Below are 22,055 nucleotides of genomic sequence, written 5' to 3'. Positions count from 1 at the left end.
TAATTCTCCTAGCATCACTTTCCTTATCAAAATGTGCTACTGTTAAAAATCGAGGAATCGGGGAATTTGAATACTGATAGGATTATTTGATATAAAGTAATTATTAATTGATTTTTAGGCTAGGTAATAATGTTCTGAATATGGAAACTATAAAGAGTTTTTTAGAGATGTACACTGCAGTATTTATAGGTGAGATTATGATATCTGAGATTTGGTTTTAAATAACCCAGTTTTGGTGGTGTAGGAAAAATAGGCCATATGATAATTCTTGCAATTGGAAAATGGAGTATTGAGTTTACTGTTTACTCTGTGTATATTTGAACATGTACATAATGTTATAAAAAATTGTAAAGATTCCGTTAAAAAAACTTACTTGAAAGTGCTGTGTATTAGACATGCACCTGATATGCAGTAGATATTGATTCAGTAAATGCTTGAAATTAAGTCATTCATAGAGACAGACTCCAAGAGAAAATGGGCAAAAAATACGAGAAAAAAAAGAATCAATTTGTAAAGTAGACTGGGTTATACATTAGGAGGCAGAGTTCTTCATAAGCTTGTGTTTTGCCCGGAAAAGATAAATACGGTCTCTCAGGTGGAAAAGGATTCCGGGTAGTGAAAGTCCAGCGAACAGAAACGCACGTTTCTCAGCTGATGTCTGCCGCTGTGCACGCCGGGCCCCCGGGACGGGGCTGAGGTGTATATGGGGGAGCCACAGACGTTTTTAGGCTGTGTATTTATGAGGTTTTTGTTGTAAAACTCTAATGATGTAATTCTGGAAGACCACTTGCAGAAGAGCCTGCGAGTGGGCTGCTAAAGAGCCTGGAGAGATGGACGAAGCTCATAAAATTGAGCCGGCAGAGTCACGATCATCCTCGGAACTCAGAATCTGTGACTTCTCTTTTCTAAGCCACCGGTAGCTGTGGGCATCGGGAAATGGGAACACCTTAGAGGGTCTCAGTAGATGGTGCATCTTGGATCCTTGTTGGTCTTCTTGATGTGATTCCGTGGAAAGGCTCCAGGTAGAAGCTGTGACCGCAGTTTGAGGCCATGTGGGAGCTGATGAGGCTGGGTTAAGACCCTGCTAATGGAAGGACGTATCTTTTCTGGTGGCTGCATCACAGTCGCAGGGGAGTTTTACTGGAGACAAGTGGGCTTGGCCAGGGAAACCCAGGGGAGGGTAGGAGTCCCTGCAGAGTTCTGGAGAGCCACCTGTGGGGCTTCTGTGTCAGTGGGCCCGAAGGCTGGGGTGGAATCTTTGGGACCAGAAAGGAAGTGCTGTCCTCCCTTGGTGAGGCTGGGACTGCGTGGCATCTGAGTGAGAATTCCAGATGACTTAGTCCAATGGGATGATGTGGGGGGAACTGTCCCTGAAGAAAAGAAGTGATCAGCAGTTTCTAGAAGGGATTGTGGATCTGGCAGAGGTTCGGGTGATCTCATCAGGCTTGGGTAGTGTGGTACCAACGCAAATCCACCTTGGCTCAGCAAGCTGAGGACCTCTTGTTTACTCTCTACCGCAGACGTGCTGTGGGGGAAGAATAGGGAGCAAGGCGCCTTTGGGGGCTGTGCTAGGCACGTCTCCAGCGAGCCTGGGCTTTCTATTTTTTTTTTTTTCTTGAGTAAATTGTGGTTCATTTATTTATTTATTTTTTAAATTTATATTTTGTATTAGTGTATAGTTGTTTGAGGGGCTTCCCTGGTAGCTCAGCTGTAAAAAAAAAAAAAAAAAAAAAAATCTGCTTGCAATGCAGGAGATGCAGGTTCAATCCCTGGGTGAGGAAGATCCCCTGGAAGAGGGCATGGCTACCCACTCCAGTATTCTTGCCTGGAGAATCCCTTGGACAGAGGATTTGGAAAGCTACAGTCCATGGGATCTCAAAGAGTCGGACTTAGCGTGCATAGTTGATTGACCATGAATCACTGAATCACTTTGCTGTCCACCTGGACTTGTTCTAAGAGTGGATCGGCAGCGAGCACTCTGTAAACCTATTTGCTGACTTTTTTCTGACATTTTTCCTGACTTTTCTTCCTTATAAATATCCCAAGCTCTCTGCAGCACTAGTTAGGTGATTCTCCTGTAGCTTAGGGGAGGTGGAGGGAAGCTTCATTGTTCCTTTGAGACCAGATGTGCTGGTAATGGGGGAGTTGATAGCTATGGCGAGCAGAGAGACCTAGTGGAACCAAAACAGAGAAGGAAACATGGGTCCTGGAGGACGAAAATGAGCCCTGTTCTGGCTTATTCTATGTTTTTTGTTTTTTTTTTTTAAAGAGTTAAAATCAGTTCTTTTTCTGAAGTTGCTTACTGTCAGATGTTGGGGTTATAAAGATGAATTAATCATGGCTCCTGCCCTTAACTATCTCACTGTGTGTGTTTAAGTGTTTAAAAAAAAAATCCACAATATGGTTGATATACATTATATAGTACATAATATGGTTGATATGCATTGTATAGTATTAATTAGCAAGCAGATAACATGGGGCTAATTACATCTTCCTAGAGAGGGTCATTACAGTTGCTGGGCAGTGGTGGTATTTGAGCTGCTGTTTATCAAATGGAGAATGTGGAGGATTGTGGAGCAAAGAAAGAAGAAGGAAATAATAGTGTAAGCAAAAGCAAAGAACTCCAGGCATGGAGGTGGCCTGACACATAGAAGCTTGGGAAATGGTGCTAGAATGGCAGGCAGAGTGGAACTTGGCATAAAACATCTCCAGCCTAAGGCGTTTGAATTTTTTTATGCAGGCTGTTTTAGTGACATGTGGCGGTTAATGTTTTGTCTGGATGTAGAAGGTGAAGCCTAGGTGTAGTCAGCTTTATTTCCTACCTAAGTGTTGGGAACCTAAGTTTTTTTCTCTGCCTGACGCTTCCCGTGCTGCTTCATGTTAATAAACAGGTATGTATTTGAGTGCTTACAGTTTAAATGAAATGCCATGGAACTTTGCAGTGAGTGAGATGTGTAAAAAGGTATAAGCAGCATCCATGTCTTATTTAGAGATGTTCAGATTTTGTACAGAAGACCAAATTTATAGGCATGCAGAAAGTTAAAAAAAAAAAAAGTATCTAAGTCAGCACAGTCAAGGGTCACTTGTGTGGTTAAAGCAGACGCCACAGGAAATGGGAGGAGGGAGCAGTCCCTGTGGTGCGGATAGGTGAGAGAAGGCTCCTTGGAGTGGGAACGTGAGGAGCCCGCGGATGCCTGGGAGCTGGGGGTGGGGGGAGGCACCCAGGGGGCAGCGGAGGCTTCTGGGAACCAGGACCACATCGGAGGGAAGGCCTGGAGGTGGGTTTGGGAGCAAACCTCCTCCAGATTGAAGGATTTTTGCTCTTTCTTCAAATATTTACTTAATTCAGCTCTGCACGAAGGAGTCTGCCAAATTTTACAGGGTGTGGGTGACAAAATTAGAAAGATAATTGGGAGTTGGCATTTTTGCTAAACAATAGGAAGCCATTGAAGGTTTTCTGAGTTATCCAGTGACTTGGAGGATGGGTCGGAGATTGGATTGGTGCAGCAAGGCCATGGGTTAGGCAGCTGTGGGTGTAATCCCGGTGTGCTACCCTAATAACTTGATTAGGGTTGTGGTAGCAGGAGGAATGGAGAATGGGCAAGTTAACACATTTTGAAGGACTGTTGGATTGAAAATGCCTGATCTGGTGTCATGGATGACTGTGGCGGTGGTGGTCAGGCACTCAGTCCTGTCTGACTCTGTGACGCCGTGGACTGCAGCAGGCCAGGCTTCCCTGTCCTTCACCATCTCCTGGAGCTTGCTCAAACTCATGTCCATTGAGTCGGTGATGTCATCCAGCCACCTCATCCTCTGTTGTCCCCTTCTCTTTCTGCCTTCAACATTTCCCAGCATCAGCGTCTTTTCTAATGAAGTTGGCTCTTCACATCAGGTGGCCAAAGTATTGGAGCTTCAGCATCAGTCCTTCTAATGAATATGCAGGATGGATTGATTGATCGTGAACAGGGGGTACATATGACCACTGGATATATAGCCTGGGGGCAGGGAAGTACCAGTATTAAGATGCAGAAATTGAGGAGACAACCATTAGCTCAAGTGAGAGTGAAGGAGGTGATAGTTACTGTTTAGAAGTGTAGAGCTGGACGCAACTAAATTTCTTACTATAGTGTAAGATGTGGACGATGGGAAGACCAGACAAGGGAAGCAGGTCATATTACAAATTGGGATAGTAATATGTAGTGAATTGTACTTGGAATTTTATAATTCATCAACAAAAGCATAATATATATTTTTAGAAGATTTTGTAGGGAAAATTGGAAAAATAATTTCCTCTGAAAACTTTTTATCTTATGACAGAACAGTTCATATTTTTTGAAAATTAAAAAAAAAAGATGTGTATAAGGAACTGAAACATATGATCCCTATATATTTAAATCTATCTGTGTATATATACATATATCTATTTAAGTTTATTTATATATGCATATGTCTGTTTTCCTGTTTCTCTGCCTCTGTGTATAATTTTTTTCCTTAACAGGAGGAAAAATACTATTTGGTATTCATTTTTTCCCTCACCTAATACATTATGAATACCTTTTCCTATAACTGAAAGCATTTCTGCTTTTTCTGTTGCTATGATATTCTTATCTATGGCTGTTTTACCATAATTTATCTAGCCACTCTCTATTACTGGATGTTTAGTCATCTTCTCGGCTTTGCTATCATAACAACACTGTAATGAATAGCCCTGAAACTACATTTTTGCATATAGCTAGCATTTTCTTAGATACATTTATAGAAGTGGAATTGTTGAAGAATGGATTTACAACATTTTAAGGCTTTTGATTCTTGGCAGACTGCCTCTCAAGAAGGTTGCATCAATATACATTTTTGGTGGGAGTATGGGAGTTTACATTTTTCCTCATTGTGACGTCAACTCAGATAATTAAAAAAAACTGAGCAGCAACAATAAAAAGCCTTTCTGACAACTCATTAAAAATTGTATCTTGTTTTAAATTTGTGGTTTTTATCATCAGCAACATATTTGTTGAATATTCATGATACCTAATGACATTTAAATCTTTTCATTAAAATTTACAAATATACAGAATATAGAGTAGTAAATACCCACATAACCACCGCCTAATTTAGATAAGTTTTTGTCACATTAGTTTCACATATAATATTTACTGATGTCTTTCAGTGTAAGTTAGCTATCTCCGTGATTCACGCTAAATAGCGTATCAGTTCGGTTCTGTTGCTCAGTCGTGTCCAACTCTTTGCGACCCCATGAATCACAGCACGCCAGGCCTCCCTGTCCATCACCAACTCCCAGAGTTTACTCAAACCCATGTCCATCGAGTCGGTGATGCCACCCAGCCATCTCATCCTTTGTCGTCCCCTTCTCTTCCTGCCCCCAATCCTTCCCAGCATCAGGGTCTTTTCCAGTAAGTCAACTCTTCACATGAGGTGGCCAAAGTGTTGGAGTTTCAGCTTCAACATCAGTCCTTCCAATGAACACCCAGGACTGATCTCATTTAGGATGGACTGGTTGGATCTCCTGGCAGTTCAAGGGACTCTCAAGAGTCTTCTCCAACACCACAGTTCAAAAGCATCAATTCTTCAGCGCTCAGCTTTCTTCACAGTCCAACTCTCACATCCATACATGACCACTGGGAAAACCATAGCCTTGAATAGATGGGCCTTTGTTGGCAAAGTAATGTCTCTGCTTTTAAATATGCTGTCTAGGTTGGTCATAACTTTCCTTCCAAGGAGTAAGCGTCTTTTAATTTCATGGCTGCAATCACCATCTGCAGTGATTTTGGAGCCCAAAAAATAAAGTCTGACACTGTTTCCCCATCTATTTGCCATGAAGTGATGGGACCAGATGCCATGATCTTAGTTTTCTGAATGTTGAGCTTTAAGCCAACTTTTTCACTCTCCTCTTTCACTTTTATCAAGAGGTTTTTTAGTTCCTCTTCACTCTCTGCCATAAGGGTGGTGTCATCTGCATATCTGAGGTTATTGATATTTCTACCAGCAATCTTGATTCCAGCTTGTGCTTCTTCCAGCCCAGCGTTTCTCATGATGTACTCTGCATATAAGTTAAATAAGCAGGGTGACAATATACAGCCTTGATGTACTCCTTTTCCCATTTGGAACCAGTCTGTTGTTCCATATCCAGTTCTAACTGTTGCTTCCTGACCTGCATATAGGTTTCTCAAGAGGCAGGTCAGGTGGTCTGGTATTCCCATCTCTTTCAGAATTTTCCACAGTTTATTGTGATCCACACAGTCAAAGGCTTTGGCATAGTCAGTAAAGCAGAGGTAGATGTTTTTCTGGAACTCTCTTGCTTTTTCGATGATCCAGCGGATGTTGGCAATTTGATCTCTTGTTCCTCTGCCTTTTCTAAAACGAGCTTGAACATCTGGAAGTTCACGGTTCACTTATTGCTGAAGCCTGGCTTGGAGAATTTTGAGCATTACTTTACTAGCGTGTAAGATGAGTGCAATTGTGTGGTAGTTTGAGCATTCTTTGGCATTGCCTTTCTTTGGGATTGGAATGAAAAGTGACGTTTTCCAGTCCTGTGGCCACTGCTGAGTTTTCCAAATTTCTGACATATTGAGTGTAGCACTTTCACAGCATCATCTTTCAGGCTTTGAAATAGCTCAACTGGAATTCCATCACCTCCACTAGCTTTGCTAGTAGTGATGCTTCCTAAGGCCCACTTGACTTCACATTCCAGGATGTCAGGCTCTAGGTGAGTGATCACACCATCGTGATTATCTGGGTCATGAAGATCTTTTTTGTACAGTTCTTCTGTGTATTCTTGCCATGTCTTCTTAATATCTTCTGCTTCTGTCAGTCCATACCACTTCTGTCCTTTATAGAGCCCATCTTTGCATGAAATGTTCCCTTGGTATCTCTAATTTTCTTGAAGAGATCTCTAGTCTTTCCCTTTCTGTTGTTTTCCTCTGTTTCTTTGCATTGATCATACCTTCTAATAATTTTAAGATTCCCTATTGAGAAATGGCCATAATATATGTTAGTAAATATTATATATGGCCATAATGTATATCACTGTGCACTTAAGGAAATTAATAGTAGTTCCTTAATAACATAAAGTATTTGATCCATTTTCAAATTCTCAAGTATAATACTTTATTCTACCCGTGTAACAGGGAAGCAGGGCAAGAATGGTCAAACACAGTGATCAGTTGTGGAACTGATTTCTCAGTGGCTGGAACACACTCAAGGAGAATTTGCCCTTCAGCCTCCAAACATGAATGGTTTGTGGCAAAAATGAGTGACTACTGATTATGGTTCTGGCGTGTTCACAGTTGATAGACTATTTTGTTCCACCAGTTGGTGGGCAGGCCAGTTAGGCCCCCTGGCTTCTGAGGGTACAGGGTAGTGACATTGCTTTCCTTTGCCACCATATTCATTGGTTGTGGAGGTATGTCTTCCTGGTGACATTTGGTTTGTTAGTCAGGCTTCTTGAGAGAAACAGAACCAGTATGAGAGAGCTCCATCTCTAGGTACTTATCTAGTGAGGTTTATTATGAGGAATTGGCTCACACCATCCATTTTGGAGGCTGAGAAGTCCTAGGATGGTACTGTCTGCAGGCTGGAGACCCAGGAAAAGCTGTGTTGTAATTCAGTCCAAGTCCAAAGTCCTGAGAACAGGGTAGCTGATGATGTAAATCTCCATCCGAGGGTCAGAGAAGGAAGATAGGACACAGCTTATGCAATGGGGCAGGGAAAAAAGGGATGAATTCTTTCCTCCATCTCTTATTCCATTCTCAATGGATTGGGTGAAGCCCACCCATATTGGGGAGGGAAATCCAGTTTACTGAGTCCATAGATTTAAATGCAGTCTCATCCAGAAACGCCCTCACAGACACACCCAGAAACAGTGTTTTATCTGGGCACCTGTTGGCCAGTCAAGTTGATGCATAAAATTAACCAGTTAGTATTTTACTAGGTTATGCAAGGAATCCTAAAAGCCTTCCCATTTCATAAGTATATATGTTTAATCATATTAAACTTCCAAAAATAGTAAAGGAGAGAAGCTTCAGGTCATTTATCAAATCTATTACTGAAGAAGGATTAAATAACATTTTAAAGGTGTGGTAGCTGCGAGGTATAGTCCACTCCCCTGACAGGGACCCTCTGTCCATCAGTCTAAGGAAGAACCTTTGACATCTTTAATCAAAGTAGACTACCCAAGCCTTGGTGATGTGCTGTTTTTTAAAACTGAGGAAAACTGTGTTTCTTGTGTCCATATTAACGTGTCCTTGTATTGAAGAGATGTTTTATCACCTCTGGAAAAACAAGTCAGATGAAATACCTGAGATTTTTTTATTTGTAAACTATATTGAGGAATAAATCCAGTGCATCAATCAGAAATGTACAACCCCATGCATGTTCATAAAGCGAATCCATCCACGTAGCCAGCATCCTAGAAGCCCTCCGATGCCCTTTCTAGTCAATACCCACGCCTCCCAGGGGAACTAGTCATCTGACTTCTGTCACCATGTGTTAGCTTTGCCTGGTTTTCTACTTTATATAAAATGAATAATACAGTATGTTTTCCTTTTTTTTCCCTTTAACAATATGTATTGTGTCTAGCTTCTTTCACTGTAGCTCTTTATTGGTACGATTCATCCGTCACGTGTAGTCAGCGTTAGTTTATTCCACTCTGTGACTGTGCCACAATTCGTTGAAACATTCTGCTGTGGACATTTGAGTTATTTTCCATTTTTTTGCTATCCAAAATAATGCTGCTGTGGGGTGGGGTCAGCTTAGGGCTGTGGCACAGCCTGCTCTGGCCCCAGTCCCACCCAGCCTCTAATAAGATGCACACGTGGGGGGAAAAGGTGAAACCCTCCCAGAAATGCAGCCCTAGACCCTCAGGCCCTGGCCATGCCCCAGACCAAGGCCGGGAGCACTGTCATACCCAAGAGAAACCCAGCTCCCACCCCGAGGAGGGCAGCGATGGCCCCTAAGCAGAGGAGAAGCCCCCGCGTGCACCTGGCTGGGCCCCAGCCCCACCTCCTCCCAGGGCAGCAGCTGCCAGCACACCCTGGGGAAGACGCAGCTCACGCTCACTTTAGACCCGTTTCTCCTCCCAGGGCCGCCGGGAATGCTCCACGGACAGACCTTCAAGGGCAGGAGAGGTAGATTTTATCCTAGTTTCATAAAGACAGAGGGTGTTAAAATGAGAAGACAGGAATATGTTTCAAATGAAAGAACAAGGAAAAAAAAAAACCCTGGGAAAAAAACCCTAATGAAACACATATAAGTAATTTACCTGATAAAAGAGTTCAAAGCATTAGTAATAAGAATCCTAATTGAACTGGGGAAAGAATAGATGAACACAAGGAGAATTTTTGTAAAGAGCTAGATAATATTAGAAAAGTGCTGACAGCGTGGAAGAATACAATAACTGAGATGGAAAAATACACTGGAGGATATTAACAAGAGATTAGGTGATATAGAATACATAAGTGATCTGGAAGATAAGAGGAATGCAAATTGCCCAGTAAGAACTACCCCCCCCCCCCCAAAAAAAAAAAATTCTAAAAATTGAGGATAGTGTAAGGGAATTATGGGACAACATCACAGGCACTAACATTTGCATTATAGTGATCCCAGAAAAGAAAGATAGCGTTAGTGGTGAAGAACCCATCTGCCAGTGCAGGGTACGTAAGAGATGTGGGTTCAGTCCCTGGGTCAGGAGGATCCCCTGGAGGAGGGATGGCAACCCACTCCAGTATTCTTGCCTGGAGAATCCTGTGGACAGAGGAGCCTGGTGGGCTGCAGTCCATGGGGTCAGAAAGAGTCAGACATGACTGAGCGACTAAGCACAGCACAGAAAGTGAAAAGAGTAGAAAATGTATTTGATGAAATTATGGCTGGAAACTTCCCAAACCTGGAGGAGGAGGAAACATATCCAGGTACAGGAGGCACAGAGGGTTCCAAACAAGATGAACCCAAAGAGACCCACGTCAAAATACATCATAATTAAAATAGAAAAAAATAATTTTAAATGCAGCAAGAAAAAAACAAAGTCACATACAAGGGAACCCCCATAAAATTATCAGTTGCTTTTTCTGCAGAAACTTTGCAGGCCAGGAGAGAATGGCGCGATACTTTTAAAGTGCTAAAAGGGAGAAACCTTACCACCCAGGATACTCGATCTAGCAAGATTGTCATTCAGAATTGAAGGACAAGCAAAGAGGTCAGACAGGCAGAAACTGAGTTGATCAATACTAAACTGACCTTACAAGAAGTGTTAAAGGGTCATCTGTAAGTGAAAAAGTAAAAGTTCCAATGAGAAATAATAAATTATGGAAAGGGAAAAGTCCCACTGGTGTAAAATTGCTGGGTTTGTCCTTACATGTATGTTCAGTAACAGTAGACATTGCTAAGCAGTTTTCTGAAGCAGTTTGCCAGTTACATTTGCTCTATGTTTTGCCAACATTGGTTTTTTTCTTTTTAATTATCTTGATCTTGTGTATGAGTAGTGGTATTATTGCACTGTAGTTTTATTTTGCCTTTTCAGTGGAAACTTTTTTTTTTTAGTGGTTGGGAGCTTGATAATGATTCTAAAGATCATTAGGGGAAAACTAAGAGAGTGATTAGAAGAAGACTTGTAAGAAAAAAATAATGAAATGCTTTTTTATTTGGTTTATTCATTCATTTATTTACTTTTGGCTGCACTGGGTCTCTCTTGCTTTGCCAGAGCTTTCTCCAGTCGAGGGGAGCAGGGACTCCTCTTCATCGCGGTCCTCAGGCTTCTCACTGCAGTGGCTTCCCTTGTTGTGGAGCATGGACTTCAGTAGTTGAAGCACGGGGCCTCATGAGTTGCTCTGAAGCACTGGTTCAGTAGTTGTGGCACATGGCTTAGATGTTCCAGGGCATGTGGGATCTTCCAGATCAGGAGTCAAACCCTGTATCAGCAGGCGGATTCTGAGCCACCAGGGAAGTCCAGTAATGTAGTGTTTTTTTTTTACTCCACATTCATTTGTCAGATGTTTATTGAACATGTTGCCTATCTGCCAGGTAATAGTCTAGAGCTCAAGGATACACAACAGTGAGAAAGGGGGGAAAAAAATTCTGTCCTGGCAGAGCTTTCCCTCTAGTTATAGCAATTAAGGTGCTTGTAATCTTGCAAGAGTAGATGGGTCAATTGCCAAGGTTAGTCCTGAAACATTGTCTGCTGCGGTGATGACGGGAGCTGTCTGCTCTTCCTGGCATTCCTCCTATGGAGTTGGGTCTGAGGACATCTTTAACCTTAGGAAGGCATTGCGCCCGATCAGAACTGTGTAGGAGATAGATTTCCTTGCCAAGCCTTTCCCTTGTGACCGTATGATAATTTTTTAAAGTATTTGTGTATTTGCGTGCATGGGGGCTTAGTTGCCCAGCACCGAATCTTGGTTGCATCATGTGGGATGTCCTTTGCTGTGGTGCACGGGCTCTCTAGTTGTGACATGTGGGACCTTAGTTCCCCTACCAGGGATCGAACCTGCATCTCTTGCATTGCAAGGTGGATTCTTAACCACCGGACCCCCAGGGAAGTCCCAACCATATGATAATTTAGCCTGTGGTAGACATGGCATCCTAAAGGTGAGGGAAGGGAGAATGATTTGATGTGTAGGCTCCTGGGACAACCAAGAGTTGTTTAGTCACTCAGTCATGTCTGGCTCTTCATGGCCCCATGGACTGTAGCCTTCCAGGCTCCTCTGTCCATGGGATTCTCCAGGCAAGAGTACTGGAGTGGGTTGCCATGCCCTTCTCCAGGGGATCTTCCCTTCCGAAAGACAACCAAGAGAGTAAGTGGAAGAGACTCAAGTTGGAGGATCCTTACCTCAAACCACATCGAAAACAAAGTACCAATAATGTATTGAAACTTAAAGGGAAAAGATAAACCTATTCAAAACAGGCTAAGAGAAAACGTGGGTGAATATGTAGTCTTGTGATGAAGAATTATAATAGTTTCTAAACTTAGAGGTAATGGAAGAAACTGTAAAGCAGATAAAAATCGACACTCAATTATATAAAAATATAGAACTATTTGCAGCAAGTATGACAGACAAAGAGGGAGAGGGCATGCTCTCATGCTGTTGGTTGGGAGTGTAATTGGTATAGTCCTTTCTGGAGAGCAGTGTGATAATAAGTATCAAGAGCCTTAAAGATCCTCTCCTGTGACTCAACAATTTCTCCTCTGGGAGTCTAGTCTTTGAAAATTGCCAGGAATTTGGACAGATGTTATATGCAAAGCTGGTTACTTTAGCTTTAAAAAAAAAATAAGAAAAACTGGAGATAATCCAGTAATAATAATGTCTACTGGTGAGAGAAGTGTTAAATTGTGTTTTTAAATAAATGAATTATTCACTAGTATAAGCAAACATAGGTATAATTCTAAATCATAGGATTGCTGTAATTAACAGTGACATTTCCTTTATATTTCAGTCCTGTTTTGCCTCAGTTAGGAAAATAAATTATAATTCTTCCACGTTTGCAAAAAGCCAAATTCAATACTAACTAAAGAATAGTATGATTATTGGGCCATCTTTGAGCTTTTCTTTTGTACTGTGCGAAAGATTGTTAAATAAAAACCAATAATCTAGCACATTTATAAGATGCCCATTGTGTGTATGGCATTGTGCCTAGTTTATTTCATGACTGTTCGTTTATTTCTAGCATCATCTTAAGAGCAGGTAGTGTTCTTATCCCCATTTTACAGGTGAGGAGCCAGAGGCCCAGAAAGCTTTACTTACTTACCTGAGGTCCTTTAGAGGCAGAAGCAGAGCTGCTTGCATCCCAGACCTGGGAGACTCCAAAGCCTGTAGCTGAGTATCTGCTCAAGAGCCGATCCTGCTTTGGAATGACTGAAATGTAGAAAGAACAAGTGCCTTTTTTTTTTTTTAAAGATTTATTTATTGATGCGTGGATGTGCAGGGTCTTCATCGCAGCAAGCAGAAGCTACTCTCTGGTTGCGGTGCACGGGCTTCTCATTTGATGGCTTCTCTTGTCGGAGCGCAGGCTGCCGCTGCCTGGGCTTCAGTAACGGATGCTTCTGGGCCCAGTGGTTGGGCCTGTGGGCTCCGCAGCGCTGGCTCCGTAGCTGTGGCGCATGGGCTTAGTTGCCCACATTGTGTGGGCTCTTCCTGGAGCAGGGATCGAACCCACGTCCCCTGCATTGGCAGGCAGATTCTTTTTTTTTTAATGTATTTATTTTTAATTGGAAGATAAGCGCTTCTCAATATTTTATTGGTTTCTACCATACTTCAGCATGAACCAGCCATAGGTATACGTATGTCCCTCCCTTTTGAACCCCCCTCCCACCCCATCCCCTCCCTGTCCTCCCTTCCGGTTGTCACAGAGCGCTGGATTTGAGCTCCCTGCATCACACAGCACATTCCCACTGGCCAGCTAAGTTTACACGTGGTAATGTATACGTGGCGATTCTACTCTCGGTTCATTCCACCCTGTCCCCTTCTTTGTCCACAAGTCTGTTCTCTGTACTGTTCACGGGGTCCTCTCTGTCTGCATCTCCAGGAAGCCCACAGGTGACGTGCAAAAGCAGCTTTAATGGGGTTTGACTGTCACTGCACCCCGTTCACTGTGCTCTCCCATCACGGGGGTTTCTGTCACCCAGCCAGCCCTGTTCTTCTTGTAGCTTGAGGTCCTCATCTCCCCGCCACAAATCACTGTTGATCCCAAAGATCAAGAGGCCCTCTCCTGCTCTGTGAGTATATGTGTGACCCCCAAGCTGTTCCTCAGCATTTCTCACAGCCCCCCACCTCTACAGAGCAGTAATGTGCAGGTTCCGTGTTTGTGAACTGGGGGAAGGCTGTGAAAAAGCATCGCACGCCACCTTTTTCTTACTCACTGTTTTTGTTCTGGAATGGAGAGGACCCTAACCATAGCAGCGTTTCTTTTTTTTTTTTCCCCTGAAACTCTCTCATTGTTTATTCACCAATCAATATCTCTTTAGGACTTACTGCGTTAGGCATTTTGAGGAGATGGAACTGAAATAAATACACGTTTTCCTCTTTCATGATACCCTTTGTCCCCATTTTCAGTGGAAAGGAACTTATAGCTCTTCCTTTATTCTCTGTAAGGACTTAACACAGAAGGATGATCCAAACATACATAGTAAAAGTATAAAGGATACAAATTGTTTTTTTTGTAATTTTGTTCTTCAATCGCTCACTCATGTCCGACTCTTTGTGACCCCATGGACTGCAGCACGCCTGGCTTCCCTGTCCTTCACCATCTCCCGGAACTTGCTCAAACCCATGCCCATTGAGTTGGTGATGCCATCCAACCATCTCATCCTCTGTCGTCCCCTTCTGCGCCTGCCCTCAAATCTTTCCCAGCGTCAGGGTCTTTTCTAATGAGTCAGCTCTTTGCATCAGGTGGCCAAAGTACTGGAGTTTCAGCTTCAGCATCAGTCCTTCCAATGAACACCCAGGACTGATCTCCTTTAGGATGGACTGGTTGGATCTCCTTGCAGTCCAAGGAACTCTTAAGAGTCTTCTCCAACACCACAGTTTAAAAGCATCAATTCTTTGGCACTTAGCCTTCTTAATGGTTATGGTCTTTTTTAAAACAGGGGCCAAATTTTTTCTTTGGCTCAAGTAAAAAAATAAAAAAAAAAAATGTAATCTTTAGGAGCTCTGGAGCAAAAACAGAATGAAGACCTTGAAGTCAGATGTACTTGGATTTCAATATTGTTTCTACCCCTGCCTATGTAGGTGAATTAGTTTACCATTCAGGATTTAGCCATTGCATCTCTAAAATGTGCATGGGAACACCTACTTTATTGCATAATACTAATAGGATATTCATGCAAAAACCTAACACAGCGCCCCACACTTTCTATACAGACATAGCAGCATTTCTTACCAGCTTCCATGAAGTCTTTTTTTTTTCACCTTCCCAACTTTATTAAAGAAAAAGGAATGATGGTAAATCTCTAGAACATAGTCAATTTTCTAGGATTCTTCCCTCGAAAACATGACATTTCCAAACACATGCCAAAGCTTACATGGTTCCCAGTTGTACTAAGTAGGTGAGAAGCTGAAATCCTAAAATGTTCATCTTCCAACTTTTCCCAGTCTGTGGTCTGTCTTTGGGTCAGCAATAATCGCCTGAACAGCTACTATGCCTTCATTAATTTTTGTCTGCAGCTCTCTCAGCTCTTCTATATGTAGCAATCGAAGAATTTGAGCAGCTTCATTAAGAACTGCATCCCCCGTGTCAAAACCAAGAATATGCTTGTCTAAGGCAACCGGCAAGCCCTCTTTCATTTGATTTGCTTTAGCAACTGCATCTTGTGTCAGGTGCTCCTGGACCAAAATGCGAATTGCCTTAAACATTACCAGGTAATCATCATGACGCTGAATCTGAAGAAGGTTAGCCAAAGCCATTACACCAGCCTTAAAATCAGGATTATTTACATCCAAATTGATCAATGGCTCTGCATTTTTAGCTGCATTGTCAGCGTTTTTTGTATTACCAGGTACCAAGTCCTTGTTGTATTTTTCAGCATCATCTCCGTACTGAAGTCTAACAGCTAAGCCAAGAAGCCAGTCGATTGCTTCCTGTCGATCTTGAATCTTGAAAGGACAGTTAACATCTCTGAGATACTTTTCAGAGAACTTGGGCCAGTCACTGCTGTGGATGTTTCTTAAATTACCTGTCTTCAATTTTATAGTGTCTGATTTTCTGGTCTTCAAGCCAAACAATGAAGTTTCTAAATTCCGTCTCATCTTTGCAGTTGAAGCCGGCAGGGTTGTGGTAGTCAAGGGCCATCAACTTGCGTCAGAACATGGTCCCGGCTGCTTGCTCCGGTCCCCCGGGATGCGGCGGGGAGAGCATGAAGTCTTACACAAGCCTTGCTGTTAACAGTTTGCTTTCCAGTTTCTCCTCTTTGTCATTCTTTTTTCTTTTTCTTTTCCCATCATTGATGCTTTCGAAACAGGAAAAGGGGCAAAAGAATGAGGTTGTTTTCATTCATGATTTCATAATATTTTTTTTTTGAAGAAAACTGTATGTCTTTGCTAAAGAACAATATATAATTTGTCTTTCCAAATTTCTGTCAACATGGGTTTCTCACCCTCAGCACAATTGACATTTGGTCTGGATGACTCTGTAATTGGGTAGGGGGTAGGGGGTGGGCATCCTGTGTATTGGGGATATTTAGAGGCATCCCTGGCCTGTCCCAAGTAGATACCAGTTTCTATTTCTGCCCTTATACCCCAATCAGAATCGTCCTCAGGCACGGCTGGATGTCCCCTGTGGGGAAAAATGGAAACAGACGGCTCAGAGCTGGAAAAGTCCATCTGAGAAAGCAGGCGTTATAACATGTGGAGCTGGCCTACTGGGGACTCTGGTGTCTGTAAGCTGGACAGTCAGGCAAGCTTCTCTCAGTTGATGACCTCTGATAAAAAGATAAAAATTGGCAAACTAATGTCTTTTTGCTTTTTACTTGGAGTGATGGGAAGTAATTGTCCTTGTAACAGTATATAGTCATATCAGATATTTTATCCATTGAATATTTTCAGCTTTTTTCACATATTGACCTGATTATATACATTTGAGAATAAAATGTATTTTCTTTTTTTAAACAGTATGCAAGCATTGAAAAGAATGGTGAATTTTTCATGTCTCCCAATGACTTCGTCACCCGATACTTGAACATTTTTGGAGAAAGCCAGCCTAATCCAAAGACTGTGGAACTTTTAAGTGGTGTGGTGGATCAGACTAAAGATGGGTATGTTTGTTTTTGATTATCTCATTTAGTTTTTGTTTTGTTTGAAACAGCTTTCTGTTTCTTTAATGATTAGGAAGCCAATGTGCTACATTTTTTCTCCCTTTTACAATTAATACATTATTTTAGAAATGATGCCCTTAATATTTTCTTCAGTGTTCTTATCCCAGTTGGGGATTCTATATCTGAATTTCTTGACATAGTTTAAACAACTGTTTGTAATTTCACAGCTATTGGAGTTGAGTGGTGTGAAGATGTGCTTGAGTGTGTGTAGTATATTTTAAGTTTTAAGGCAACTGTAAAAATTATAAATGTAAAACGCAGGTCTGTGAACATAACTCTTCTATAATCTTTCTGCTCAAGGAACTTTTAAATGTCCCATATGATTAAATGCTATAAATCTGATAGACAGAAGAATGATTCGAAATCCCCAAGAAAGGCATTCTGCCCAAGTGGGAAGAGAAACATGGAACCACCTAAAACTAAATAGGACAGTTTGCAAAATGCCTTTGGTGTTTTTTTTTCTTTTACCAATATTTTCTGTTTACATTTTAGAAAGTGAGTTATTCATAAGTTGTGTAAGAATGCAGTTGATTTCTACCGTAAGTGCAGAATTTGGGGCTCCAAAATATTGGTAATATGAGTACCAGTATTCCCTAATAACCAAATATTATCTGTCAGAACTAGCCTTTTCTGTGTAAACTGTAGTAAACCCAGCTGTCTGCCCTCGCCACTTGCCAGCGCTCCCTTCTGATAGATTACTTACCTGCCTTTCTGGGGCGTTCTTTTGTTCTGAACTTTCTCTTTTGGTCCCGTGTCTGTTTTTCCTATATGCATCGGTTTGAGATAAAACCAAAGAAAACTCCCTTGATGTACTGTGAGTGCTCTCAGTTTTACCAGTACTTCTCTTTACTTGCTTATACATCTATTGTTCCATCCTGCATGAAGGTAACTCCCTCTAAAGTGAAAGTGTTGCAGATGGGAAGCAAGTGGGGAGGAGATTGGTAATTATACTTCCTGCCATATGCTGGCAGATTGCTAGATTATACCTTTTCTGTTCCAGGGGTGGCTACTTGTGTTTTCTACAACTTGTGTAATCCCTCCCAAGGTGGGATTCTTTGCTTTGGAGGAAAATATCCTTTAGGAGCAGGCATTTCTTCCCTCATAGGGCCTGTCTGTGGAGGTGCAGGGGGAGAGGTGGAGGTATATTTCACACTAGTCCACTCAGGCTAAACAGCTGCACAGAACATCGCTTTATTCTAGCAAACACTTTGGGGAGGCGGTGCAGATTGGATTGGTTCCACATCCTCTGTGCTTATGAGGTGCAGAAGAAGTGTGACCAAGCTCACATGCAGTATGAATTAGCTAACTCAATGTTTAAGATCAATTTTTTTTTCTTACTGATAGTTAAAAAAGTCTTTTAAGCTATAGAAAATGTAAAGAATTCAGTGGATGTCTAATAGATACCCTTCATCTGGGTTGATTGTTAACATTTTTAAAACCTGTGTGCCTTTTTAAAATTTGTTTTAACACACATATACCTTTTACACATCACACACATAATTTCCTCTTTTGGCTAGACCAGTTAACTATAAATTGCAGACATCAAGATACTTCAGTATTTATCTTTGAATAAGAGCGTTCTTCTTAACCATTATCATACTTAGGAAGATTAACAATCATGTGACATATCTAATATCCAGTAGATTAGCAATCATGTGAAATATCTAATATCCAGTCTATTTCAAATATGCCAGATCTCTCCACTCACCTCTCCCCCACCTCAAATGCTTTATTGCCTTTTGTTTTTCAAATCCACCATCTAATCAGGTTTCCTGTATTACATTTAGTTGCTATATATCTTCTAATCTAGAACAGACCCTTGCCTTTTTTTTTTAACCACTGATCAAGTTTAGAGATTTTTTACTTCAAAAAAATCAAACCACCGTAAAAAAAAAAAAAGAGGCAAATAAAACCGATTGTCCAATCATTTGAAAAGCATAGTGCTTATTTGTCCAAAACAGACTCAAACTTAAATGCTACCATTATCATCTCTAAACTTCTGCAATAAAATTAGCATTTATATATACATATATATATATGGGCTTTGTTTATAGAACTGTATCTTGCAGTCAACAGGAGAAAGAACACATCCTTGTTTTATTATTCTATCATGACATTGACTTCGAACCCAGGCCCAGTTATTTTGTTGAAAGCCCCTCATTCTGGACTTGTCTGGTTGTTTCCTCATGACTTGGATTCAAGATCAGTTTTGGGGTGCAGGTTAGGAGAGATCCTACTATCCTGTCCCAGCATTGATGATACCCAGTTTGATCACTTGGTTCAGATGGTGTCCGCTAGATATTTCCATTCTACACTACACTACATTCTACCACTTTTGTTTTGTAATTAGGAAATAGGCACTTTCAGAACATGGGAATATCCTGTTTCACAGCAGCCTTTCAGCCAGTAGTTTCGGCATCCATGGTGATCCTTTTCTGGGTCAGTTATTACATCCATAGTGATCCTTTTCTGGATTAGGCATTATATCCATAGTGACGCTTTTCTGGATCAGGTATTACATCCATGGCAACCCTTTTGTGGACCAGGCATTACATCCATGGCGACCCTTTTCTGGATGAGGTATTACATTGGTGTTTGAAAAAACAGTTATTTTTTCTGACTCTTTCTCATTTATTATCTAGAATTCTTTGGTAAAGAAAAGCTTTCTTCCCTCCACTCCTTTTTCTTTCTCTGTTAATTTTTGTATCAGTGTAAACTCATGCATGGATTTATTTACATTGAACTCAGTGTGTTAGAATCTATTACTAAATTCTCTGAATTGTTCAGATTGTCCCAGGGTGGTCAGTGGGAGTCCCTTCAAGCTGGCTCTTGTACCCTCAGCCTGTGAGTGTTCTTGGCTTTTGGTAAATAAGGTGTACCCGGCTGGCTTTGGATTTGTCCTGCCCTTGTCCAGGAGATCTTTTCTCAAAGGCCCAGGTCCTCTTGGTTGGGACTGGTGCTTGGGAACGTGAAGCTGGGCAGTAACTCATTGCTACTGGATTGTTCCTGCCTCTCTGACCTTTCAGTGGAAAGAGCTGGGAGATATACTTAAAAAACAAAAAAAATCAAAAGTTCACAATGATAGTTCCTATTTAAATTTAACCTTACAGGAATTTCCTTTCTTTTCTGTTTGTATCTTTTTAAGTGAAGATTTTGATTCCTAGTTACACGAATATGTTTACAGTCATTACTTTTATGTGATTGTAGTATCTTCTAATGTACTTGGCTTCGTTTTCATCCCACCCCTATTAACACACTGGCTTTTCCTATTCCTTTTTACATATACTCTTCAAAAAATATAACCTCGAATTCATTAGACGCCAACAATGTAACATGCATTTTACGTATATAATGTAACATAACATGTATATTTTCTCATGCACTTATAGCAAATTCTTGGCTTTCCTTCCCTGGTTTCCCAGATGAGAACTAAGGGATCAAGTAATTTGCTGCATAAAGGTACCCAGGCCTGTCAGGCTCTAGTCCTGGGCCTTTCCACTGTTCAGAGCTGCCTCCTCTCATCATCTCACAATTCTCTTTAACTTGACATTTTCTTTCTGATTTTGTTTTATCTTAAATGTTAGCATTTTACTGTGACAAGGAAAATCTTCAATAGTCTCAATCCTTTACCCTATGACTAATTTTTTCTTTTCTTCTCCTTTCTTTCTTTTCACTGTTAATAGTGAATAGTTCAGTTTCAATAGGGAAAACAACCACCCATAACCATCTCAGCTTGCCACGGTATTTTGAATTTTTCAGTATATTCTATGACTTATACTGCATCAATATTTTTCAAAATTTGAGTTCATTTTTGTTTTAATTCTTTTATAATCTTTCTGCCTTTATCAGTGTTCATATTTCGATATGCTGTTCATATGAACAGTGTTAGATAGCTTCATCATTTTTTATTAGATTAATAGACCATACTTTATGAAATCATGCCTTACAGAGTTATTTCAGTTTCTACTTTTCTATAATAGATACTACTGGAGTGAATATATTCATGTATGTGGCATTTCCCCCTTCTGTTTAATTTGTTGCTGTTCAGTCACCAAGTCATGTTGGACCCTTTGCTGCTTCATGAACTACAGCATGCCAGGCTTCCCTGTCCTTCATTATCTCCTGGAGTTTGCTCAAACTCATGTCCATTGAGTCAGTGATACCATCCTACCATCTCATCCTCCATCGCCCCCTTTTCCTCTTGCCCCCGATCTTTCACAGCATCAGGGTCTTTTCCAATTAGCGGTCTCTTCAGATTAGGTGGCCAAAGTATTGGAGCTTCAGCACCAGTCCTTCCAATGACTATTCATGGTTGATGTCCTTTAGGATTAACTGGTGATCTTGCTATCCAAGGCACTCTCCAACATCGTAGTTCAGAAGTATCAATTCTTCGGTGTTCAGCCTTCTTTATAGTCCAACTCTCACATCCGTACATGACTACTGGAAAAACCATAGCTTTGACTATACAGACCTTTGTGGGCAAAGTGATATCTCTGCTTTTTAATACACCATCTAGGTTTGTCATAGCTTTTCTTCCAAGGGGCAGGTGTCTTTTAATTTTGTGGCTGCAGTCACCATCTGCGTTGATTATGAAGTCCAAGAAAATGGAATCTGACACTGTTTCCCCATCTATTTGCCATGAAGTGATGGGACCAGACGCCGTGATCTTCGTTTGTTGAATGTTGAGTTTTAAGCCAGCTTTTTCACTCTCCTCTTTCACCTTCATCAAGAGGCTCTTTAGTTCCTCTTTGCTTTCTGCCATTAATGTGGTATCTGTTTAATTACTTCCTTAGATCTAATAGAGGGATTCCTGGGTCTAAGGGTAGGAATATTTTGTAGCTCACTGTGATATGTGTTGTTACAGTTCTTTCCACAAGGACTGAGCTGAACAAGCCCTTGTGTGGTGTTTAAGCTGACTGAGCTTGTAGTGTAGGACCAGTGTTCAAGACCCATTCACATGTGCCTGTACCGTCTTCCCTAACCCCAGCCCCAGCACACAGCTAGGGCCACAGTATTTACTTCACAAACAGATCTAATCATAGATCTCTTCTCAGTGTAAAATGGTGAATGTCTGCAGTCCCCCTTCCTTTCCCTTTCTTTAGAATCATAGCATTTGTCAGGTTCACAAGTCACACATCATCCTCGTGAATCAGGTACTATTCCCTGAAAAACTTACATGACAGAAACTACACGGTGGCCCACAAAAGCAAAGCACACACGCCGAACAGCAAGGAAGTGCTGAAGG

General features: G+C 41.3%; 1 protein-coding gene and 1 pseudogene across 3 annotated transcripts in view; one reads left to right on the top strand and one right to left on the bottom strand.

Moving 5' to 3' along the window:
- The window catches only part of SLC25A13 (solute carrier family 25 member 13), a 227,339-nt gene that overhangs the window by 28,391 nt on the left and 176,893 nt on the right, over window positions 1–22,055 (top strand). For 2 of the 3 annotated variants that reach the window (XM_043871700.1, XM_043871701.1), the window contains exon 3: window positions 16,608–16,750. In XM_043871700.1, coding sequence (XP_043727635.1) covers window positions 16,608–16,750 — 143 coding nt within the window. Of the gene's footprint in view, window positions 1–16,607; window positions 16,751–22,055 lie in introns of those variants that run through there. The other variant, XM_043871702.1, reaches the window with a different exon arrangement.
- On the bottom strand, window positions 14,898–15,807 carry LOC122673819 (annotated as a pseudogene).

The sequence above is a fragment of the Cervus elaphus genome, chromosome 18 (genome assembly GCF_910594005.1).
Source record: "Cervus elaphus chromosome 18, mCerEla1.1, whole genome shotgun sequence".
NCBI classification, from domain to species: domain Eukaryota; kingdom Metazoa; phylum Chordata; class Mammalia; order Artiodactyla; family Cervidae; genus Cervus; species Cervus elaphus.
Note: the sequence above shows the minus strand (reverse complement) of the source record. Positions and strands in the feature narration are given on the sequence as shown.